This window comes from Phascolarctos cinereus, unplaced genomic scaffold (genome assembly GCF_003287225.1).
Source record: "Phascolarctos cinereus isolate Bilbo 61053 unplaced genomic scaffold, phaCin_HiC Scaffold_726;HRSCAF=1367, whole genome shotgun sequence".
NCBI classification, from domain to species: domain Eukaryota; kingdom Metazoa; phylum Chordata; class Mammalia; order Diprotodontia; family Phascolarctidae; genus Phascolarctos; species Phascolarctos cinereus.
The window spans coordinates 315,217,900-315,241,359 of NW_027556098.1; the positions used below are offsets into that span (position 1 = coordinate 315,217,900).

A 23,460-nucleotide genomic window follows, 5' to 3' on the forward strand; every position below is an offset into this window, starting at 1 on the left:
TGTTTCCATCTTTTCACCATTCCCTTTTATCTGAGGGGCTACTTTCTTTCAGGTTCTCAGAACTCTGTATCTCTGCCCTTAAGAAGAGTCTACTTTTCTCACACAAATGTCTTTTTAAAAAAGGTTTTTTTTTTACCGCTTGCATCAAATACAAATGTCAGTATATAAAAGACTACCAGCGAACAGAAGAACCAAGATTCAGTGAGAGCTGTGTTCAGAAGGTTTCTAGTCCTGCAACCAGCTGAGTTTACTTCCAGTTTTCAGTCCACAGAGAAGGATGGTCAAGCCACATAATACTACAGTGCTACAGGGCCCAGAATGGAATGGAATCCTTTAGATGCGGTCAGATTGGGGCAGAGGAAAGGGGGACTATTAACTCTCTCACTCTGGACACTATAATTTTATTAGCTAACCATAAGGGGGAGGGGAAAGGAATAAGTATTTATATTACATATATTATGTGGCAGGCACTATGCTAAACACTGTTTTTATGCCTATTTTGCAGTTGAGGAAACTGAGGCAAAGAGAGGTTAAATGACTCTCCCAGGGCCACATAGCTAGTGTATGAGGCCAGATTTAAACTTAGGTCTTCCTAATTCCAGATCTAGTGTTTGATCCGCTGTGCCATCTAGCTGCCTAATCAACTCATCAGCTAACAAGTTCATTAGCTTTCTGGGTTGCCATCTCATGTTCCTGACATATACAGCTTAAAGACTAGACTCAAGAGGAAAAGCATGAGCAAAAACTAAGAGCATAGTAAGTGTGAGGAACAGGGTGACAGCCATGGAGTGCATTGGAGAATACCTTCTATTCTCCCCTCCACTTATCTAACCTCATCCCATCAAGGGTCAACTCAAGACCTACCTCCTCCATGAAGCCTTCCCCAACTACTCCAACTCAAGGGCAAGGGATGATAATAATTTTATTGTTACAGAAAGAAATGAATTCTGCACCACAATACACTAGAAATTGGTGTAGTGGGAGGCAGCATGGAGTAGTGGATGGATAGGTGGCCTAACAGTCAGGAAAATCTGGGCTTGAGTCTGGTCTTTGATGCACACTGGCCATGTGACTGGGCAATTCATTGAAGTCCCCAGTGTCCCAGGCAACTCCCAAAATTGCAAAGCAGATGCTGATCTCTACTCTTCTACAGGTGTTGTCTTCCTCTATTAGAATGGAATTCCTTGTGGGCAGGAACTTCATATTTGAATCCTCATAATTTCAAATCTAGGCACAGTGCCTGGTACTTTTTCATTCATTCACTGGGGGATGAAAGACTGTTACAGGTATGGGGAACTGTGAAAACAAAAGTACAGAGATAAAAGAGAACAGGATGAAAACTGGCCTTTTGAAGAGGAATATAAAATGATTCAATTTGATTAGAATATACTATATATGAAAGACAGGATGTGGGTGAGATAAGGCAGGAGCAAATAGACTGAAGCCAGATAAGGGAGGGCTTTGAATGCTAAAATGAGAATTTGATTGTGAGTACCGAATTGGAAAGATAAAATTTAACCAGGATAAATGTAAAGTTCAACATTTAGGTCAAAAAGTCAACAAGTTGTGTAAAGGATTAGGAAGATGCTGGCTTAAAAGTAGTTTCATATGAAAGAGATGTGGAGAGTTTAGTTGACCAAAAACTCAATACAAGTCAAGAATGTGACTTTATTCAGTAGGTAATAGGGAATCACTGAAGTTGTTTGAGTCAAGGAGTGAGATGATGAGAGAAGTGCATTTTGAAAAGCATTGTGGAAGCTAAATGAGAAAGGAGAGACTAGCAACAAGGAAGCTGGAGAAGAGGTAATTACAACAGTCTCAGTGAGCAGTGGTGAAGAGGATCTGAATTAGGGTGGTTGGCATGTTAGAGGGGAGGAAGGTTCAGATATGAGAGAGACTAAGGAGCTAAGGAGGACAGGATTTTGTTTGATGACTGGATGTGAGTTGTTTTTCAGTCGAGTCTGACTCTTTGGGACCCCATTTGGAGTTTTCTTAGCAAAGATACTGGAATGGTTTGCCATTTCCTTCTTCCAATCATTTTATGGATGAGGAACTGAGGCAAACAGGATTAAGCGACTTGCTCACGGTCATATGGCTAGTAAGTGTCTGAGGCCAGATTTGAACTCAGAAAGAGGAGTCTTCCTGACTTTAGGCCTAGCATTCTATCTACTGTGACACCTTTGTGGATGTGTATAGAATTATGATTTTTCAGACCTGACCCTGTTAGTAATTTTATTTCTTAGATTCTGAGCTTTGGATCAAAATGAACTCCCTGACCTCACTCTCATTGTGTGCCAGGCTCTACAGTTCCCTGAAGGCTACCTCTATTGGGTCCCATCCTTTCAACCTGAGCTTCACTGAATTATCTTATCAATACTACAACCTTTGGCCACTGATATAATAGTCAGAGTATTGGATGGGAGATCATTCAAGTCTTTGAACTAATACTATTCTTTAGAACCCTTGTTAGCTAAGCAAAAAGTGCCTTGTAGATCCTCTAGTACAGTTATTAGGCAGAACACACATTTCATTCATTTCTATTTCCAGAGTGTTTACCGAGTATAGATTATGTGCCCAGCCCTTTGATAAGCACTGCGTGGGTAGGGCTTATAGTTTGGATTTGAAACCCTATATAGTTCCGTCTGAGTAATTGCTCCCAGGAATTGTACCTATTGCCACAAGGTGAATGATGGTGTTGTGAGTTATGATATCACAAACCAACTGTATGGGCAACTATAATTTAAAGTATGAAAGGTCTTAAATGGAGGAGTTTGGAGTTAATGCAATGAGCAATAAAGAGCCATAATAGCTTCTTGAGCAGGCAAGAGAGGTGTTGGAAGTACTATTTTATTAATGTAATAGGCCTTTGGCCACACTCACAGGGCAAAGTGATTCAAGAGACTTGGAATGAAGGACCTGATGTGATTGGCAGAGTGGACTAATCCTGATTTTCAACTTCTCCATCTTTGGATTTATGTGAGCAAGAAACAGTGGAGAAAAGTTTGAAACTGAGGAGAGGAGGGTCACTACTGAAAGAAAAGTGGGGCAGATTAGAGACAGAAACCCCGCTGAGTTCTCTCAACATTCCCCTCCAAACGACTTTAAAATAATATCTCACATCAAATTTTGTAGTGACAGAGTCAACAAAAGGTCAGAGCAAGACATTTTTCCAGCTTAAGAAAAATTAGGAGGGGGCAGCTAGGTGGCGCAGTGGATAGAGCACCGGCCCTGAAGTCAGGAGGACCTGAGTTCAAATCCAGCCTCAGACCAATCACTTGACACTTACTAGCTGTGTGACCCTGGGCAAGTCACTTAACCCCAATTGCCTAAAAAGGAAAAAAAAAAAAAGAAAAATTAGAGGTCAGCAGGAGAAGTCTGTGATGACAGAGTGGAGGCCTGTCCGGAGCACACACATGCGGTATCAGCAAGAGTGGCTAGAGGAGCTGCAGCAACAGCTTCAGGAGTTCTCAGCCTAGAGATGGTAAGGGGGTTGGACAATCAAAAAGAGATTACAGGGGACCTGTTGCTGGTACTGGGTGCGGCTGGCAGTGATTGGCAACTCTATTGTCCATACACAGTTCTGGGTCTAAGTTCCAGAAAAGAGAGGAGCACTTGTGATTGGTCACAAGGGAACAGGGGACCTGCTCACAATTCCAGGGCCAAGAGGAGTGCTCATGCTTGTGGCTACAGGGGAGCAGGGGCCCTTCCTGAGTAAAGACCAGAGCACAGACCAGGAAAGCGTGACTACACCTCTGCCCAGATCACACCACTTTGGAAGCACTTTGCAGACTCCTGGAATTTAGCTCTGAAAACAGAAGCACAAAAACAGCCTGAAGCCTGGGACAGTGCCTTCCCACCTCCAAATAAGCAGAGCTCAACTTTAACAAAAAATTCAAAGAGATAGGCTGGAAAATGAGCAGACAACAAAAAAAGAACTTGATCACAAAAAGCTCATATGGTGGCAGGGAAGACCAAGACACAGACTCAGAAGACAATAATGTGAAAACAGCTACAAACAAAGCCTCAAAGAAAAATGCTAATTGGACTCAAGTCCAGCAAAAATTCCTGGAAGAGTTAAAGAAAGAGATGAGTAATAGAGGGAAAATTGGGAAAAGGAAGAAAACTTATGTAAGAAAATTATGAAAAGAGAATTAACAGCATAGTAAAAGAGGCGCAAAAATACTGAAGAAAATGACACCTTGAAATACAGAATTGGCCTAATGTAAAAGAGGCACAAAAATTCACTGAAAAAAAGAACTCCTTAAAAAGCTGAATTGACCAAATAGAAAAAGAAATATAAAAACTCACTGAAGAAAATAATTTTTTAAAAATTAGATTTGAGCAACTGGAAGCTAATGACTTGATGAAGCATCAAGGAACAATAAAACAAAGTCAAAAGAATGAAAAAATTAGAAGAAAATGGTAAATATCTCAACAGAAAAATAATTGACCTGCAATACAGATCAAGGAGACATAATTGAAGAATTATTGGACTACCAATCCATGATCAAAAAAAGAGAGTTTAGACAACATATTTCAAGAAATTATCAAGGAAAACTGCCCCAAGATCTTAGATTCACAGGATAAAATAGAAATTGAAAGAACCCGCTGATCACCTCCCAAAAAAGATCCCAAAATGAAAACTTCCAGAAATATTATTGCCAAATTCTAGCATTCCCAGTTTAAAAAGAAAATACTGCAAGCCCCCAGAAATACTTCAAATACTATGGAGCCACAGTTTGGATCACACAAGATTTAGCAGCTTCCATGTTAAAGGAGTGGAGGGCTTGGAATATGATATTCTGGAAAGTAAAGGAGCTAGGGTTACAACCAAGAATCACCGACCCAATAAAACTGAGTATAATCCTGCAGGGGGAAGGAAAGGGGAATGGGTATTTAATGAAATAGATGACTCTCAAGTGTTCCTGATGAGAAGACCAGCGCTAATAGAAAATTTGACATTCAAACACATGACTCAAGAGAAGCCTAAAAGGTAAATATGAAAGAAAAATCATAAGGGAATTAATAAGGCTAAACTGTTTATATTACTATATATACTATATATGTGGGAAATGATACATGTAACTACAAAGAACTTTTGTTATTAAGGTAGTTAAAAGGAATTTACATAGATACAGGATATGGTATGAATGGATTATGGTGGAATGATCTTAAAAAAAATGAAGGGGTGAGAAAGAGGGACACACTGGGAGAAGGGAGAAGGGGGAAGGGAGAAGGAAGAGGCAAAATCGAGAAATTTTTCCCCACATAAAAGAAGTGTGCAAGGAAGAGCTTTTACAGCAGAGGGGAAAATGGGGGTGATAGTGGCAGGCTATGCTTATACCTCACTCTCTTTGGAATTAGTTCAAAAAGAGAAGAATACACACACACACACACACACACACACACACACACACACACAGAGTTGTATGTAGAAATCTATCTCACCCAATAGGGAAATAGGAGGGGAAGAGGACAAGAGGAAGGGGGAAGTGTATGATAAAAGGGAGGGCAGATTAAGGGAGACAGTGGTTAGAAGCAAAATAGACTTTTGAGGAGGAGGGGCAGGGTAAAAAAGAGAGAGAAGAATAAATAGAAGAAAATGGGATGAACAGAAATATGCAGCTAGTAATCATAACTGTGAATGTGAATGGTGTGAGCTCGCCCATAAAACAGAAATGGATAGCAGGGTGGATTAGAAACCAGATTTCAATAATATATTGTTTACAAGAGACAAGCTTGAAATAGAAAGACACACACAGTTAAAATAGAGGACTGGAACAGAATCTAATATGCTTCAGGAGAAATAAAAAAGGCAGAGGTAGCAATCACGATTTCAGACAAAGCGAAAGCAAAAAGTGACCTAATTAAACTTCATTTTGCTAAAAGGCACCATAGGCAATTAAGTAATATAAAAATTTTTAAGCAACTTTCTCTGATGAAGGCCTCACTTTCAACTATATAGGGAATTGAGTCAAATTTATAAAAAATAAGAGCCATTCCTCAATTGATAAATGGTCAAAGATATGAACAGGCAGTTTTCAGAAGAAGAAATTAAAGCTCCCTATAGTCAAATGAAAAGGTACTCTAAATCACTATTGATTAGAGAAACTGGTCCAGCCCTTCTGGAAAACAATTTGGAATTATGCCAGTGTATGCCAAAGAGATTTTTTAAAAAAAGAAAGGAAAAGGACCTATATGAACAAAATATTCCTATCAGCTCTTTTTCTTGTGACCAAGAATTAGAAATTGAGGGGATTCTCATCAGTTGGGGAATAGCTAAACAAGTTGTGGCATATGATTATGATTGTGAAGAAGTACTATTGTGCTATAAGAAAAGACAAGGGGATTGGTTTCAGAAAAACATGGCGAAACCTATACAACCTGATGCAAAGTAAAGTGAGAAGAACTGGGAAGTCATTGTGCACAGTAACAACAGTGTTGTAATGATCAAGTGTGAAAGACTTGGCTATTCTGATCAATATAAGATAATTCTCAATAATATACCTGAGATAATTACAAAGTGCTCATGATGGGAAAAAAGCTATTTACTTCCAGAGAAAGAACTGATGAACTCTGAGAGCAAATTGAAGTTGATTTTCTCACTTATTTTTGCTTTTTTTTGGTAATATGGCTAATATTGAAATGTTTTGCATGATTTCACACGTATAATTGAGATATTGCTTGCCTTCTCAGTGGGTGAGGGAGGAGGTGGGAGGAAAGATGAGAATTTGGAATTCAAAATTCAAAAAGAAAAGAATTTTAAAAGTAAATAAATAATAAAATTTAAAAAAGAAAGAAAGAAAAGTAGAGATGTGGGACTTTGTAAAATTTGAGAGTGAAGCTAAGCCAACAGCTGTAGCTTCCCCACCTAGCTAGGCTTGGGAGCTCTATTGAGTAGAAGAAATACTGTGTGCAGAGCTGGGAACGACCCAGAGACGCCTAGCTTTGATCTGACATGTCTGTATCTGGTGTCTTTTGGTAAGAATAACACCAGGGATTTTCCTTGGTGCTGTCTATGGGATAGCACTCCTGCTGTCACTTACTTAACCTAATCTCTTCATAGGCCTTTATTCTTCCTCACAGAACTATATAGAAGGAGGATATCTAGCTACAGCCTCCATTTTCCCTCCCCTTCCTGGCTGTAGCTACACAGATATGGCTTAGAATTTTAGTATTATATTTTAAGGGGGTTATGATGCTTTCTGAAATTGCATTAAAAAAAAGATAACTACCTGATCTCTGTCAGGTGCATTTTGTTTGAATATTGTTCAGTTGTATCCTACTCCTCATGACACCATTTAGGGTTTTCTTGGTAAAGATACTAGAACAATTTGTCATTTCCTTCACCAGCTCATCTTACAGATGAGAAAAGTAGGCACTGGGGTTAAGTGACTTGCTCAGGGTCACACAGCTGGTGTCCAAGGCTCGATTTGAACTCAGATCTTCTTGACTTCAGGACTGGCACTCTAAAAGGTCAAGAATATCAAGGGAATTGATGAAAAAAAATGCAAAGGAAGGTGGCCTAGCCATACCAGATCTCAAACTATATTATAAAGTGGCAACCATCAAAACTTTCTGGTATTGGCTAAGAAATAGAGTGGTGGATCAGTGGAATAGATTAGATACACAAGACACAGTAATCAATGACTATAGTAATTTACTATTTGACAAACCCAAAGGCTCCAGCTTCTGGGATAAGAACTCACTATTTAACAAAAACTGCTGGGAAAACTGGAAAATAGTATGGCAGAAACTAGGCATAGACCAAAATCTTACACCATATACCAAGATAAGGTCAAAATGGATACATGATTTAGACATAAAGGGTGATACTATAAGCAAATTAGGAGAGCAAGAAATAGTTTACCTGTCAGATATATGGAGAAGGGAAGCATTTATGACCTAACAAGAGATACAGAACATTATGAAATATAAAATGAATAATTTTGATTACATTAAATTAAAAAGGTTTTGCACAAACAAAGCCAATGCAACCAAGATTATGAAGAAGTCAGAAAGCTGGGAAATAATTTTTATAGCCAGTGTTTCTGATAAAGGCCCAATTTCTCAAATATATAGAGAATTGGGTCAAATTTATAAGAATACAAGTCATTTCCCAATTGATAAATGGTCAAAGGATATGAACAGGCAGTTTTAAGATGAAGAAATTAAAGCTATCTATAGTCATATGAAAAAATGCTCTAAATCGTTATTGATTAGAGAAATGCAAATCAAAACAACTCTGAGGTACCACATCACACTTATCAGATTGGCCAACATGACAAAACAGGAAAATGATAAATGTTGGAGAAAATGTGGGAAAATTGGAACACTAATACATTGTTGGTGGAGTTGTGAAATGATCCAACCATTTTGGAGAACAATTTGGAACTATGCCCAAAGGGCTACAAAAATGTGCACACCCTTTGATCCAGCAATAGCACTTCTAGGGCTATATCCCAAAGAGATCAAACAAATGGGAAAAGGACCCACATGTACAAAAATATTCATAGCAGCTCTCTTTGTGGTGGCCAAGAATTAGAAATTGAGGGGATGCCCATCCATTGGGGAATGGCTGAGCAAGTTTTGGTATATGAATGTAATGGAATACTATTGTGCTATAAGAAATGATGAACAGGTGGACTTCAGAAAAACCAGGAAAGACTTATATGAACTGATGCTGAGTGAAGTGAACAGAACCAGGAGAACATTATACACAGCAACAGCAATGTTGTGCAATGATCAACTATGATGGAATTAGCTCTTCTCAGCAATATGATGATCCAAGACAGTTTCGAAAGACTCATGATGGAAAACGCTGTCCACATTCAGAGAAAGAACTATGGAGTCTAAATGCAGATTGAAGCACACTATTTTCACTTTTTTTTTCTTTCTCGTGTTTTTTTCCCCTTTCATTCTGATTCATCTTTCACAACATGAGAAATATGTTTAACAAGATTGTACATGTATAACCTATATCAGATTGCTTGCTGTCTTGGGGAGGGAGAGGGGAAAGAGGGGAAGGGAAGGGAGAAAAATTTAGAACTCAAAATCTTATAAAAATGAAAACTATTTTTATATGTAATTGTAAAAAATAAAATACTATCAAGTGAGAAAAATCATACTTTAGCACAATGCCTGGCACATAGCAAATTAATGAAAAACACGTTAAACAAAGCACTCATTTTTTTTAGACGTTGATAATAGAAGAAATGAACTGCACCAATACAAGATGGAAGGAGTGGCTCAGTGATAGTTTATCATGGATCATAAATTCAGAACTGGAAGAGATATTAGAAATCATCTGGTAATAGTAGTGCTTTAAGGTTTTCAGAGTACTTTACAAACATTATTATATCCTTATTACAAAGAAGGAAAGGAAAGAAGCAACCACTGAATTTATCAAGTGCCTACTATGTGCTAGGCACTGTGCTAAGCATTTGACAATTATTATCTCACTTGATCCTCATAACACTTTACAGATGAAGAAATGAGGCAGACAGATTATGTGACTTGCCGAAGGATCACATAGCTGATAAGTATCTGAGGACAGACTTGAACTCAGGTCTTCCTGAATCCTACTCCAATGCTCTATCCACTGTGCCACCTGGCTGCTTAATCTCAGTCGTTTAATCCAAACAAACGAATACCATATGGAGAGATATACACACATGTTTGCTTTCTGCCTAACACCCAACCATTCAATTCCTCAATGGTCACACCCCTGATGTTGCCATTACCCACAAATACACCACCTCCATATTGCCAATTGTGCCCCACCAAACCTTGGATCACTCCCATCATCTGTTGCCTTCGCTTCTGTCCATGTGCTGCTGAACAAAGGTGAAGAGAATGAGCACACTAAATCCTTCTATACCTTTCTTATCGGCTCATTATCCCATTGGCCATAGCAGCTCTTCCAAATTTTTCATCCCTTTTTAAGCCTCTCTCCCTCCATCCTCTTAGCTGAGAATCTTGCCTTATATTTTACCAAAAAAATGAGGCCATCTGCTGTGAGCTCCCTCTTCTCCCCTCTTCTTCATCCCATATCACTTAGATAACTTTTGCCACCATCTCCTTCTTCACCTTTGTCTCACATTAAGTGGTGGCCTTATTCCTTACCAAGACAAACCCCTCACCTTGCACAAATGATCCCATTCTTTCCTGTCTCTTCAACCATTGCTCCCTCAGTCATCCCCACTCTTTCACTTATCTTCAATCTCTCCTTGTCTACTGACTCATTTCCTAATGCCTACAAACATGCCCATGTCCTTCCTAGCCTCAAAAAACCCTACTTGGTCCTTCCATCCCTTCCAACTATTATCTTCTCTCTTCTGCCTCTTACTCTTAACCCCTTACAATTAATTCTGCTTTTGACCTTATCTATCACTCCATTGAAACCACTCCAAAGTTACCAATGACCTCTTAGTTGCCAAATCCGATGGCTTTTCTCAGTCCTCATTCTTCTTGATCTCTCTGCAGCCTTTGATGCTCACTGGTTGATTCCCTCTTGAAATTCTCTTCTCTCTAGGTTTTTAGGACACTAATTTCTCTTTGCTCTCCTTCCCAAACCCTCTTATTTCTAGTGCCAACCCTCTGTTAATTATCTTCTATTTATCTTGTATATAGCTCATTTGTACATATTTGTTTGCCTGTTGTCTCTCCCCCTTAGACTGTAAGCTCCTTGAAGGCAGGAACTGCTTTTTGCCTCTTCTGGTATCCCCAGCACTTAGCACAGTGCCTGGTGCATAGGAGACCCTTAATAAATGTTTATTGACTGACTGACTGAGGCAAGTGAAGAACATATAACATTTTTCCAGCCTTCATTTGGACTTAAAACAAAAATTTATCATGTATTGGGGCCCAAAGAAGGCAGAGATAAATACGGAAAAGAAGTACTATATAGAATATCTACAAGCCAGAATGCAATAAAACTAGTTGTAAATAATGATGCAATGAATAAAAGGTATAGGAACTCACAGATACTAAACAAATGACATTAGATAACTGCATGAAAAAAGAAATTATAAGAACAACAGTAGGTCACATCAGAGATGATAAGATAATACATATCAAAATAGATATGTGTTTATGGTTTGCCAACAAAGGACTATAAATGTTGAGAGAAAATTAAAGAGTTAGGTCTGTACCTAGTATATTTAGAAAAGCATCAGAACAACAAAGAAAAAAAGAAAAATGGTCAAGATCAGATGAGAGATCAATAAAAATTAAAATAATTGTAATGATACATAAATATAAGAGCTGTTTTTGAAATGCTAAAATAGATCTGTGATCTTATCAATATGTGTATTCTGTCCAACAATTCAGCCATCCATGGCCTACTAGTCAAGTTGTGCCATATGGCCTCTGAAGTCCTTGTGACTCTATGATTGATCAGTCATTCAATAATCATTTATTAAATACCTATTAGGGACTAGGCACCCACTTTTGTTTAGAATCAAACAATTGATTATAAATGGAATTGCCCAAGGTCATATTGGTAATAACCACTAGGACTAACACTTGAATATGTTTTCTTTTCATTGCACCTCACTGCCACTAAAGATGGAAGGTCACCTGGGACTGGACTGCCAATAACCTCCCATGGGCTAGCCCTGACCTGCATCCATTCATATTGAATCTGACCCAACATATTACTAATATTGGCTTGGTTGCAAGCAGTGATGCAAAGGAAATCATTCTGGATCGGTATGACCAGAAGAGGCAGACTAATTATGTAGGGGAATGAGGAATAGCAGATGGACAGCCTGAATGTAGCTGTGGTATCTACAGCACACAGTAGGTGCTTAATAAATGTTTGTTGATGGATTGATCCATGAAATTTTAAAAGATACCAAGGAAACCCTTCAGCATGTTAAGCAGAAGATCTCCTGCTGTCCCAGGCTATGGAAGATGTATGTCATTCTCATAAATTTAACATGCCTCTGGGGCATGGGAGAGGATATGGGGTACTTGTTAGAGAGTGGGATGATGGGATCACAGTTAGAATGGACCTAATCAGCCAGCTAATCCAATCCTAGAATACCCTCTACAACATATCCAATGAGTGGTCATATAACCTCTACTTGAAAAACTTTAATGAAGTGGAACCCATTACTTCTGGAGTACCCAACTCTACTTTTGGACAAGTTAGGAAGGAGCCTTAGAACACAGAATGGCAGAGTTGGATGAGCTGGTCGTAAGGTCATAGAATAATAGATTCAGAGCTGGAAGGGACCCTCGAGGCCCTTCAGTCCAACTTCCTCATTTTATGGTTGAAGAAACTGAGGCTCAAGAGAGGTTTAATGACTTGTTCAAGATCATACAGACATAAAGTAACCAGGATTTGAACCCTTGTTCTCTGACTCCAAATATATCACTCTTTCTATTGTTTAGTCCCATTTCATCATTTCAGAGAGAAGGAAACCAAAGCCTAAGTCTTCTGACTCTGAATACTGTATAGGGTATCCATATCTCGAACCTGAATCAATGGGCTAGGTCTCAAAGTGAATTAGACCTGGAGTTGGGAAAACCCTCCAAGTTTAAATGCTGGCTCAGATATTTACCAGCTATGTGACCCTGGATAAGTCACTTAACGGCTATTTGCCTCAACTTCCTCATCTGTAAAATGGGGATATTAGCACCTCCCTCTCAGGGTTGCTGTGAGGACAAAATAACATTTGTAAAGCACTTACAACGCTATAGAAATATTAGCTATTATTATGTAAGAGGAACTTCATGGCTAGAATTTTTCCAACTTTATGGGAAGAGAAACTGAGATTCTGGTAGTAAAGTAGAAAAGGGAAGAAAGCCAAAGGGGAGAGGCTTCCCTGGGCCTGAATTTGGAGCCTAAGGACTTCTGTTTGAAGTGACTCTGATATTCAATACTTGCTGACCTTGGGAAAGTCACTTGCCCTCTCTGTGCCTCTGTTACCTCCTCTGTAAAATGAGGTTGGACTAGGTGGGGGTGGGGAACCCGCAGCCTCGAGGCCACATGTGGCCCTCTAGGTCCTTAAGTGCAACCCTTTGACACAATCCAAGTTTCACGGAACTAATGCTTTTATTACGAGGATTTGTTTTGTGAAGTTTGGATTCGGTCAAACGCAGCTCTCTCCTGCTCCCTCCCTCTGTCCGTCTCCCCCTTAGCTCCGCCTTTTTCTGGTCACGTGCGCCCATTCCCTTTCCAGTGACAGCTGGTTTGACCCCTCGGCGGCCGCCGTAGTGCTTCGCCGTCGTTGCCAAGGAAACTCTGACCCCGCCGGAAGCACTTATTCCGGCCAGCCGTGCGGGGAGACTCGTTTCCCGCCGGCGGGAGCTGTGGCTGTCGTGGTGTCTGCTGCTGCGGCGTGAAGAGAAGGCGTTGGGGACTGTCGCGCCCCGCGCCATGGCGGACCAGCTCTACCTGGAGAACATTGACGAGTTCGTCACGGACCAGAACAAGATCGTGAGGAGCCCCGGGGCCGGGACGGAGGGAGGGGAGGGGCGTCTGCCTTGGGGCGGTGCGCCGGCACCTCGGCCGGGAGGGGCAGGAAGAGGTAGAGAGCAGAGGTGGCCTGCGGTGGGCTTCGAGGAAACGGGCCGGCGCGGCCTGAGCTTGTGCCCCCGAATCTTCGTGCTCTCGGCCGGGGTTACAGGCCTCCCTCTGGGATTGAGAGTGGAGGAAGTGGAGCGGAGGAGCTTGGGACCACCCACGGCGGAGGGGGGGGCTGTGACAGGGAGAGAGTGGGGAAGGGGACACGAAGAGTCTAGGTCTGTTGCTCCTAGAATAAAATATCAATTTGTCTTTCTAAGGCATTTCGCAGTCCAGTCTGACTCCAGCCTACCTCTCCTGGCTTTAATGCTATGTCCAGTGGCTTCTCTTTCGACTCTCTTCCATTCCAGCCCTACTGACCTGCTTGCTTTGCTCTCCCTGCAAAGAGCTTTTGCGCAGGCTGTCCAGCATGCCTAAAATGCCCTCCCTCCTTACCTCTTTGTCTCTTAGAATACTTTGGACTTCATCTCGTCTCCACTCTAGTGCTATCTCAGGTCAGCAGTCAAGTCAGCCTGCATTTATTAAGCACTTGCCACATGCCAGGCACTGTGCTAAGCGCTGGGGGTTCGGAGAAAGGCAAAAAGAAGCTGATGCTCTCAGGGAGCTCATAGTCTAATGGAGAAGACAGCACGCAAACAACTATATATATATATATATATATATATATATGTATATATATATATGTATATATATATATATATACATATATATATATATACAGTATGTAGACATGAGAATTGGAGATAATCATCACAAAGGAAGCTCTAGAACCTAGTCATGAAACAGGAGGAATAAGGGCAAAGGAGCAGTAATTGAACCATTTTTTTTTTTTGGACCAGACTTGTGATTTCATTGGCATGAGTTCACTCTTAGCCGTTCAGATCTGTAGCTCCTCTACAACGTATAGTGTTAAGAGATTGTACTTTGCCCTAGAGTTACACAGACCTCTCTGTGTCGGAGGCAGGACCTGAAGTCAGATCTTCCTCACCCTGAGACTGCCTGTAGCCACTACTCCACTCCTGTTTTGCATGGGGTATAATAATGTAATACTCTGTCTGATTGTGAGACTTTATGGAATGGATTTTGAATAGAAAGCACAGCTTATTTCTACTCAGCTGGTATTCAAGGCCAGCTACATTGCGATAAAAATGAAAGGAGTCTATATGTATAGACTATCTTATTTCTTCTGCCCTTTGCAGCTAAACTCCTCAAAAAGGCTATTAGAATGGGTGCCTCCACTTTCTCTCTTCTCACTCTGTTACAGTCTAGCTTCTGACTTTATCATTCCACCATAATTGCTTTCTCCAAAGTTACTAATGATCTCTTAGTTACCAAATCCAATGTCCTTTTCTCAAACCTCATCCTTCTTGACCTTTTTCCAGCCGTTGACACTATGGATCATCCTCTCCTTTTTGATACTCTCTTCTCCCTAGGTTTTCAAGATACCACTCTCTCTTCTGGCTGTTATCTGACTTACTTATCTGACAACTCCTTTTCTGTCTTCTTTGCTGAGTCCTCCTTCAGATCATGTCCTCTAACCAAAAGTGTTTCACAGGATTCTATCCTGGGCCCTCATCTCTTCTTTGTCTATACTGTTTCTCATGATAATCTCATTAGCTTAATTACTCTCTCTATGTTGACAATTCTCAAATCTGCCTTTTCTGCCCCAACCTCTCTGCTGACTTCCAGTTTCACATCTCCAAATGCCTTTCGTACATCTTGAAATGAATGTCCAGTAGACGTCTTAAACTCAGCTCATCCAAAACAGAATTCATGCTCTTTCCCCCAAGTACCTCCCTTTCACTTACCTTCCCTATTATTGTAGAGGGAAATAACGTCTTTCTTTTTTTTTTCTTAAAAGTATTTTTTTTCCAATTACATGTAAAGATAGTTTTCAACATTCACTTTTGTAAAATTTTGAGTTCCAAATTTTTCTCCTTCCCCTCCTCTCCTCCTCCTTCCCCAAGACAGCAAGCAATCTGATATAGGTTATATGTGTACAATCACATTAAGCATATTTCCATGTCAGTCATGTTGTGAAAGAAGAATCAGAACGAAAGGGAAAAACTACAAGAAAAAGTGAAAATAGTATGCTTTGATCTGCATTCGGACTCTGGATGTGGATAGCATTTTCCATCATAAATCTTTTGGAATTGTCTTAGATCGTTGTATTGCTGAGGAGAGCTAAGTCTATCAGAGTTGGTCATCACACAATGTTTCTGTTGCTGTGTACAATGAATAACGTCTTTCTAATACTTCTGGCTCACAGCCTAGGAGCAGTCCTGGATTCCTCACTATCTCTCGTCCTCCCATATGCAAGACCTGTCTATTTTACCTTTGCAACATTTCTCACATACTCTCTCCTTCTCTCCTCTGCCACTGCCACCATTGGGATGCAGGCCTTCATCACCTGGAAGTGCAGTAGCCTGATAGGTGGATCTGTCTGCTTCAAATCTTTTCCCTCCTCCAAGTCACCTGCTGTTCAGACGCTAAAGAGATTTTCCTATAGTTCAGTGACACCTTTGTCACCCCTCCTACTCCAACTTCAGTTGCTCCTTATTACCTCCATGATCAAATACAAAATCCCCTATTAAAAATCCTGCATACCTAACTCCCTTCTACCTTTCCAGTTTTTTTAAACCTTATTCCTCACCACATATTCTTCTATCTAATGACAGGAGGTCTGTTTTTCATCTCCAGACCCAGGCATTTTCTCTGGCCTGGAAGATTTTCTCCTAGTCTCTGTCAGCTGGCCTCCCTGGTTTGCCTCAAGTCCCAATTAAAACCTTGCCTTCTGTAGGAAGCCTTTTCCAACCCGTCTTAATTCTAGTGCCTTTCCTCTTTTAATTATTTCCTATTTTTCCTGAATATGGTTGGATACATATCCTGAATATTTTGTTGTTCAGTTGTTTCAATCATGTCTGCCTTTTCATGATTTCATTTGAGTTTTCATGGCAAAGATACTGGAGTGGTTTGCCATGTCCTTCTCTAACTCAGGTAAACTGAGGTAAACAGGGTTAAGTGACATGCCCAGGGTCACACAGCTATTAAGTGTCTGAGGCAGGATTTGAACTTGGGAAGATTCTTGACTTCAGGTCTGACACTCTATCCACAGTGCTACCTAGCTGCCCCATCTCGGAGGATATCCTGAATGTATGTATGTATGTATGTATGTATGTATGTTATGTATGTATGTATGTATGTTATGTATGTATGTATGTATTATGTATGTGTGTGTGTACACAAACACATATACACATATATGTATATAAATATGTATATATTCCTGTATATCCTGAATATAGTATTTGTTGTTATATTTTCTCCCCCTTTAGATTGTAAGCTCTTTGAAGGCAAGGAATGTCTTTCATCTCTTTCTTCCCCAGCACTTAGGCATAGTGACATGTAATAGTCATTTAATAAATGTTTATTGATTGCTATTACTTAATAGTAGTTCATGTATCTTTAAATCTTCTAATTGATCTGTGATCTTACCTGCTTAGGAGTTGTGTCCAACTAGGCAGATTATAATCTATCTATGCCTTTCCATTCTGTGCTGTTGTTATCCATGTTCTTCAGAAAGCTCAGCAGAGGGCATCCACCAGTTTGCAGGAGGCCCTCTTCATTTTCTCTTTTGCATTAGCACTTTATGGGTGTCATCAGAATGAATGTTAAATGAATGTTGGAATCTGGGAGGTAGACATTCTTCATCTTGAACACTTGGTCTTTCTGGTGTAGATGGACAGAAAGCGGACTGGGCTTCATCTTAGCTAAGTGATTATTATGATAGATGTCATTTTTTCTGTTTTCCTTCTCTCACTTCTGATTTTTAATAGCATATTTAAACAATTAAGCTTGAATCTTCTTAAATGTTTTTTTTGTGAAAATCAAATTTTAAGGTAATATTTGTAAAATGCTTACTACAGTACTTTCTATAGCACATGCTATAGAAATGATAGCTATTATTATTATTATTATTATTATAGTCTTTCTTTTTATTATAAATTCTTACTTTAGCTCTTACAGGAAGATGGTCTGACCATGCATAGACAGCTGACAAGAATAATGTCCACATCCATAATAAATCTTTTTCTCTCTGTTAAAATGTATTCAATTTCATTCTTTCTGATATTTGGTGCTTATCATTATCCACATCCTGCCATTTCTTTTTCTGAAGACAGGTTTCATGATGTAGAGGCATGAAGCTTCTCTATAATCTGAAATTCTTTGACTTTTCCTGAAGCATGCTTTATTACATATTTTTCCCCATCCTTACCTTTTCTTGCCTTTGCATTGAAATCATCAGATATCAAGAGTGTATGCTGCTTTAATTTGGAGGATCAAGTTCTTCTGGGAATTTCTCTACTACTTCCCTAGTGACTGATGTTGATGCATAAGCTGCAATTGTTTTCATTGTGGGCTTTTTGCAAATGCTTGTCATAGTACAACACATGATGACTATAAGTCTCAAGCCATACTATTTCTTGTAGCTTTGGGGTATAAAATAATAATTACAGCTCACATTTATGCAGTGCTTTATGGTTTGCTAAGTGCTATGTTATCTCATTTCATCCTTGAAACAACCCTGTGAGAGGTAGAGGTGGTTATTATTCCCTTTTATAGGTAAGGAAACTGAGGCTTGAGTGAGGTTAAGTGACTTGCCCAGGTTCACAGCTGTTGAGTGTCTGAGGTAGGGTTTGAATTTGGGTCTTCTTGATTCCAGATTTAGCACTCTGTCCCCAGCATCACCCAGCTGTGATGAAACCTAGTCTGCTTTCTCCTTTGTTGGCCTCTCCCAGGAATGTTTGTGAGCCATTTTCCCAATTACCTGTAACTTCTTTAAGTAGCTAGTAAGTGTTTCAGGCAGGATATGAACTTCTGCCTCTAAGCCTAGTACTTTATCCAATATGCTACCTAGAATGTAAGCTCCTTGAGGGCAGAGACAGTCTTTCTTTTTGCTTATATTTGTCAAGTTCATAGGAGTGGGTTCTGAGGGCTAATTTGTGTTTTGCCATCTATACCTGATAACTTTTTGAAAATTGCTTTCTCTTATAGGTGACCTACAAATGGCTTAGCTACACACTAGGTGTCCATGTCAACCAGGCCAAACAGTAAGTAACCAGATTGCTCAAAAACTTTACTGACTGTAATTACTTTTTTTTTAATAAGCTCCCAATTTCTTTCCTGTTTTAAAAAAAACCAAACAAACTAGGTTACTATTATGAATTGTAACTTATTCAGGACAGGTGAAAAAGAGCATTTACTGATTATTTTATTACCTTTGTGGCTGTTAACAATAAGCATCTATGAAGCTCCCTACTGTGTGCCAGGCACTATGTGGTAGGTGCTATGGCTACAAAAGCAAAAGATAGTCCCTGCTTTCAAGGAGCTCACAGTCTAATGAGGGAGACAATGTGCAAACAATTCTGTACCTACAAGCTCTGGACAGGGTGAGCGGGAGGTAATCTCAGAAGGAAGGCACTAGCATTAAGGGGCATTGGAAAGGCCTTTTGTAGAAGGTGGGATTTTAGCTGGAACTTAATAGTGGGCAGAAGACAGAGGTAAAGAGGGATAATTCCTCTAGTGGGCACACTGCCAGGGTGAGAGGCGGGCTGCCACTGGAAAAATGTGGCGGGCTTATCTGTGAGGTTCTGAACTTGTGTTCTTAACAGTGGTTCTTGGCTCGGTCCCTTCTGTTTTAACGCCTCCTCCCGTCTACCTTCTCCATTACTAGGGCCTGCACGATGACAATACTTCAATGAAGGTCTAATGTGGGTGCTTTCTTGAGTGCTGTCAATTGCTACCTATCTGTCTCTGCTTTCTTGTTCTGTGTGCCTCATGTCTATTTTTTCCCTGTAAATTCTCCACATGTGATCACCTAACATTTCATAAGTCTTTCTGCAATAATAATATAACTGACATTTACGTAGCGCTATGAAGTTTGCAGAGGACTTGACGTTTACATAGAGGTTCTCATTTGACTGTCACAATTAGGTGAGATATAGATAGTACAGGTATTATCTATGTTTTACCTGTGAGGAAACTGAGGCTCAGAAGAGTTAATTGATTTGCTGAAGTGTCTCACAGCTTGTAAGTATTCAAGGTAGGATTTGAACCCAGTCTTTCTGACTCTGAGTTCAGTACGCACTCTCTATGACATCCCCCTGCATTCTCTGAGTACTGCTGAAGCTTTCAGATTGTTCACCCAAAGTTTGATTGTTTGGAGATTGTTATGTTTATGATCTGTAGCCATATAATATGACCAGAGGACCATTGATGTTTAAAAAGTGGGCTTTTGTGACAAAGAATAGGTTAGGATTGTTGAATGTGCTGCACTATTTCCCAGATTCAACCCAGCTTTCTCTCGTCCTCTGGTTCTGGCCCAACTCATTGTCCATCTGCAGTGCTTCTCCAAGATAGATGTACTGGTGAACTACCTCAATGGAATTGCCATCTAGTTACAATTCCTTGTCTGTGCAGCAGACCTTTCACATCAGTTCGGTTCATCTTCTGGATTATTCGGCTTTTCTCTTGAGTGTTCTTGGGATTCCACATCCGGTGGACTGTATTTCTTCCACTTGGATTCTGTGACAGATGGATATTGGTGCTGTCAAGCAAACATCTCTCTTATTGTTTGTCAGAGGATAATTGCCCAAAGATCATTTTCTTGGTGCAGTTTTCAAAGAATCTTATAAGATCTTAACATTTTTGTGGGAGACAGTTTGTTAAAGGAGATCGCTTTAACAATCCATTTTGTCTCCTGAATTAAATGCCTTTAAAAAAATAACCATCAGACAGTGGAATCTTATTTCTTATATCTTTCAGGCAGTTGGAACTTTGAAGATGTCTAGAATACTGTGAAAGCCTGTCTTGTCCACTTTTTAATTATCCCCAAGGATACCCTTGTTGTGTATGTAGATGCTCATTATAAAAATTCTATAGTTATTAGAAAGTAAGCATATGGATCAGTAGTTGCTGATGTTATTCCAGTCACCTTTGGGGGGTAATGATACCATTTACAATTTTTTCTAGTCATCTGATATCTTTTCTTCTTTCAGATATTTAAAGAACTTGATCCTTCAAGCTTTCATTATTGTGTTTCTTCCATTATGGATTTATGCTCGTCCTTGATTTGGTTGAGTTGCTCTTCCCAGTTTCATTTTTTTAAAGTTCCATTTCTACTTCTGTGTAGCGTTTTTGGGACTGAGATTTTTTTTTGTTGTTGTTCAGTTGTTTCAGTAGCGTCCAACTCTTTATGACCCTGTTTGGGGTTTTCTTGGTAAAGACACTGGAGTGGTTTTCCATTTCTTTCTCTAGCTAATTTTATAGGTGAAGAAACTGAGGCAGACAGGGTTAAGTGACTTGCCCAAGGTCGCACAGCTAGGAAGTGTCTAAGGCTGGAACTGAACTCAGTTCAGTGCTCTATCCACTGTACCACCTCTCTGTCCCAGTCTGAGATGGTAGAGCAGATATGATAGTTTTCTAGTGGTACAGCATGAAAATTGGTCACTATAGAAACTGGCATATTTTTTTCAATTTTTTTTGTCTATTTTTTATTCTCCCAGTTTCATCTGTAAATATTTTTAAAATAATCTACCTCATTTGAGTTTCACTGCAACATCTTTGCAGTCATTTTCCTTTCTACCCCTTTAAAAAAAAATTCTTCCCTGAAATGTTTTCAGTCTTTTTGCTTCAGTTTTAGTACTAGGGCAGTTAGGTGGTGCAATAGATAAGAGTGCTGACCTTAGTTCAAATCCAGTCTTAGACACTTTCTAGCTGTGTGACCCCAGACAAGTCACTTAACTTCTGTTTACCTCAGTTTCTTCATCTGTAAATGGGAATAATAATAATAGCACCTACCTCCAAGGGTTGTTGTAAGGACCAAATGAGATAATAATTGTTAAGGTGCTTAGCCCAGTGCCTGACACATAGTAAAACGTATATAAATGTTAGCTGTTATTAATTTTCAGTTTTTTAATTTTCTAATTTTTCCAGGAGTTTGTTACTTCAGTAAGGTTTTGTGCAGCTAGGTGGTACAGTGGTTAGAGTGTTGGGCCCGGAATGAGGAAGACTTCTCTTCCTTAGTTTCAATCTGGTCTTAGACACTTACTAGCTATGTGACCCTGGGCAAGTCATAGTAACCTTGTTTGCTTTAGTTTCCTTATCTGTAGAATGAGCTGGAAAAGGAAATGGCAAACCACTCCAGTATCTTTTCCAAGAAGACCCTAAATGGGGTCATGAAGAGTTGGACACGACTGAAAAATAGTGAACAAAAACAAAAGTTTTGCACCTCTTTTGCTAAACAATTTGTTCTAATGCTTTCCTTTAGAGATCTCACTTCCTTTCTTATTCTTACCTTTACAGTTCTCATTTCCTTTGTTTTTTAAAGTAACAATTTTATTCAAAACTTAATAAACACTAAATTAAATGGACACATACGTAATAGAAAAGAAGGAAAAGATTGTGCGTGAAATTGCAGGTCTCTATTATGAATTGTTTGTCTTTATTTTTAAGTATATATTAAACTTAACCAATAGCTTTCAAAGCTATCCTGCTTGTTTGTGCTTCTTTCTGGCCTTTCTTCTTTTCCCTTCTCAGCATTTTTAAAAAAGATGCCTTAATGACCCTCTTTTCGTCTTTTTTTTTGGCTCCCTCACCAAGGCTATCTACCTTGAACTCCAATTCCTGTCTCATTGGGACAAAAAGAAAAAAAAGGCCGTGTAACAAATATGCATAATTAGGCAAAACAAATTCCAACATTATTTGTGTCTAAAAACCGTGTACCTTATTCTTCATCTTAAGACCATCACCTTTCTGTCAAGAGGTGGGAAGTGTGTTTCATCATCAGTTCTCTTAAATTGGAGTTAGTCATTTTGGCTAGATGGCATAGATGAGCATTGGGCTTGGATGACCTCATTCTTTTTTTTTTTAATTTATTTTTAGTTTTCAACAATCACTTCCATAAGCTTTTGAGTTTTACATTTTTCTCCCCCTCCTTCTCCAAGATGGTGTGCAATCTGATGTAGGCCCTACATATACATTCTTATTAAACATATTTTCACATCAGTCATGTTGTAAGGAAGAATTAGAACCGATAGGAGGAACCACAAGAAGGAGGAAACAAAACAAAATGGAAGAGAAAAAAAGAGCAAATAGTATGCTTTGATCTGCATTCTAACCCCATAGTTCTTTCTCTGGACATGGATAGCATTTTCCATCATGAGACTTTTGGAGATGTCTTAAATCCTTGCATTGATGAGAAGGGTTAAGTCTATCAAAGTTAGTTACTGTACAGCATGCCAACCTTATTCTTACAAGATGTGTGGCCCTGGCAAGTTTCTGCCTGCCTCAATTTTCCCATCTGCAAAATGGGGATAGTAATAATAGCACTGTCCCAGGGTTATTGTGAAGACAAATGGTATAATATTTGTAAAGTGGTTTGCCAACTTTGAAGCACTATGTAAATGCTATCATTATTGCTTCATTCAGAGTCTTCAAGTCTTTCAAAGATGATTTTCTATATAATGTTATTACATTTAGTATACATTGTTATCTTCACTCTGCTCACTTCACTCCATGTCAGTTTATACAAGTCTTCCCAGGTTAATTTGAGATCCTTTTCATCCTTTTTTACAGTGGAATAATACTCCATTGCATTCATATGCCATAATTTGTTTAGCCATTCCCTAATAGATGGGTATCCCTTGGTTTCTAGTTTTTCACTACTACAGAAGGAATTGCTATAAATATTTTTGTACCCTAGAGTCTTTAAAGTTCTTTTGTGTTATAGGAGTAGTAATGATACTGTTGCATCAAAATTTAGTAATACAGTTCAGTGACTTTTTGGACTTGTTTTCTAGAACAGCTGGACCAATTCACAGCTCTGTCATTAGTACATTAGTATTCCTGTTTTCTCAGCCCTTCCA

General features: G+C 39.4%; 1 protein-coding gene across 2 annotated transcripts in view; it reads left to right on the top strand.

The window, feature by feature from the left end:
• Positions 1-13,257: 13,257 nt before the first annotated feature.
• POLD3 (DNA polymerase delta 3, accessory subunit) overlaps positions 13,258-23,460 on the top strand; it is a 58,857-nt gene continuing 48,654 nt past the window's right edge. Inside the window, exons 1-2 of one of the 2 annotated variants that reach the window (XM_020989572.2) lie at positions 13,258-13,447; positions 18,590-18,645. In XM_020989572.2, coding sequence (XP_020845231.1) covers positions 13,388-13,447; positions 18,590-18,645 — 116 coding nt within the window. In that variant the 5' untranslated portion in view covers positions 13,258-13,387. The remainder of the gene's footprint in view (positions 13,448-18,589; positions 18,646-23,460) is intronic. The other variant, XM_020989571.2, reaches the window with a different exon arrangement.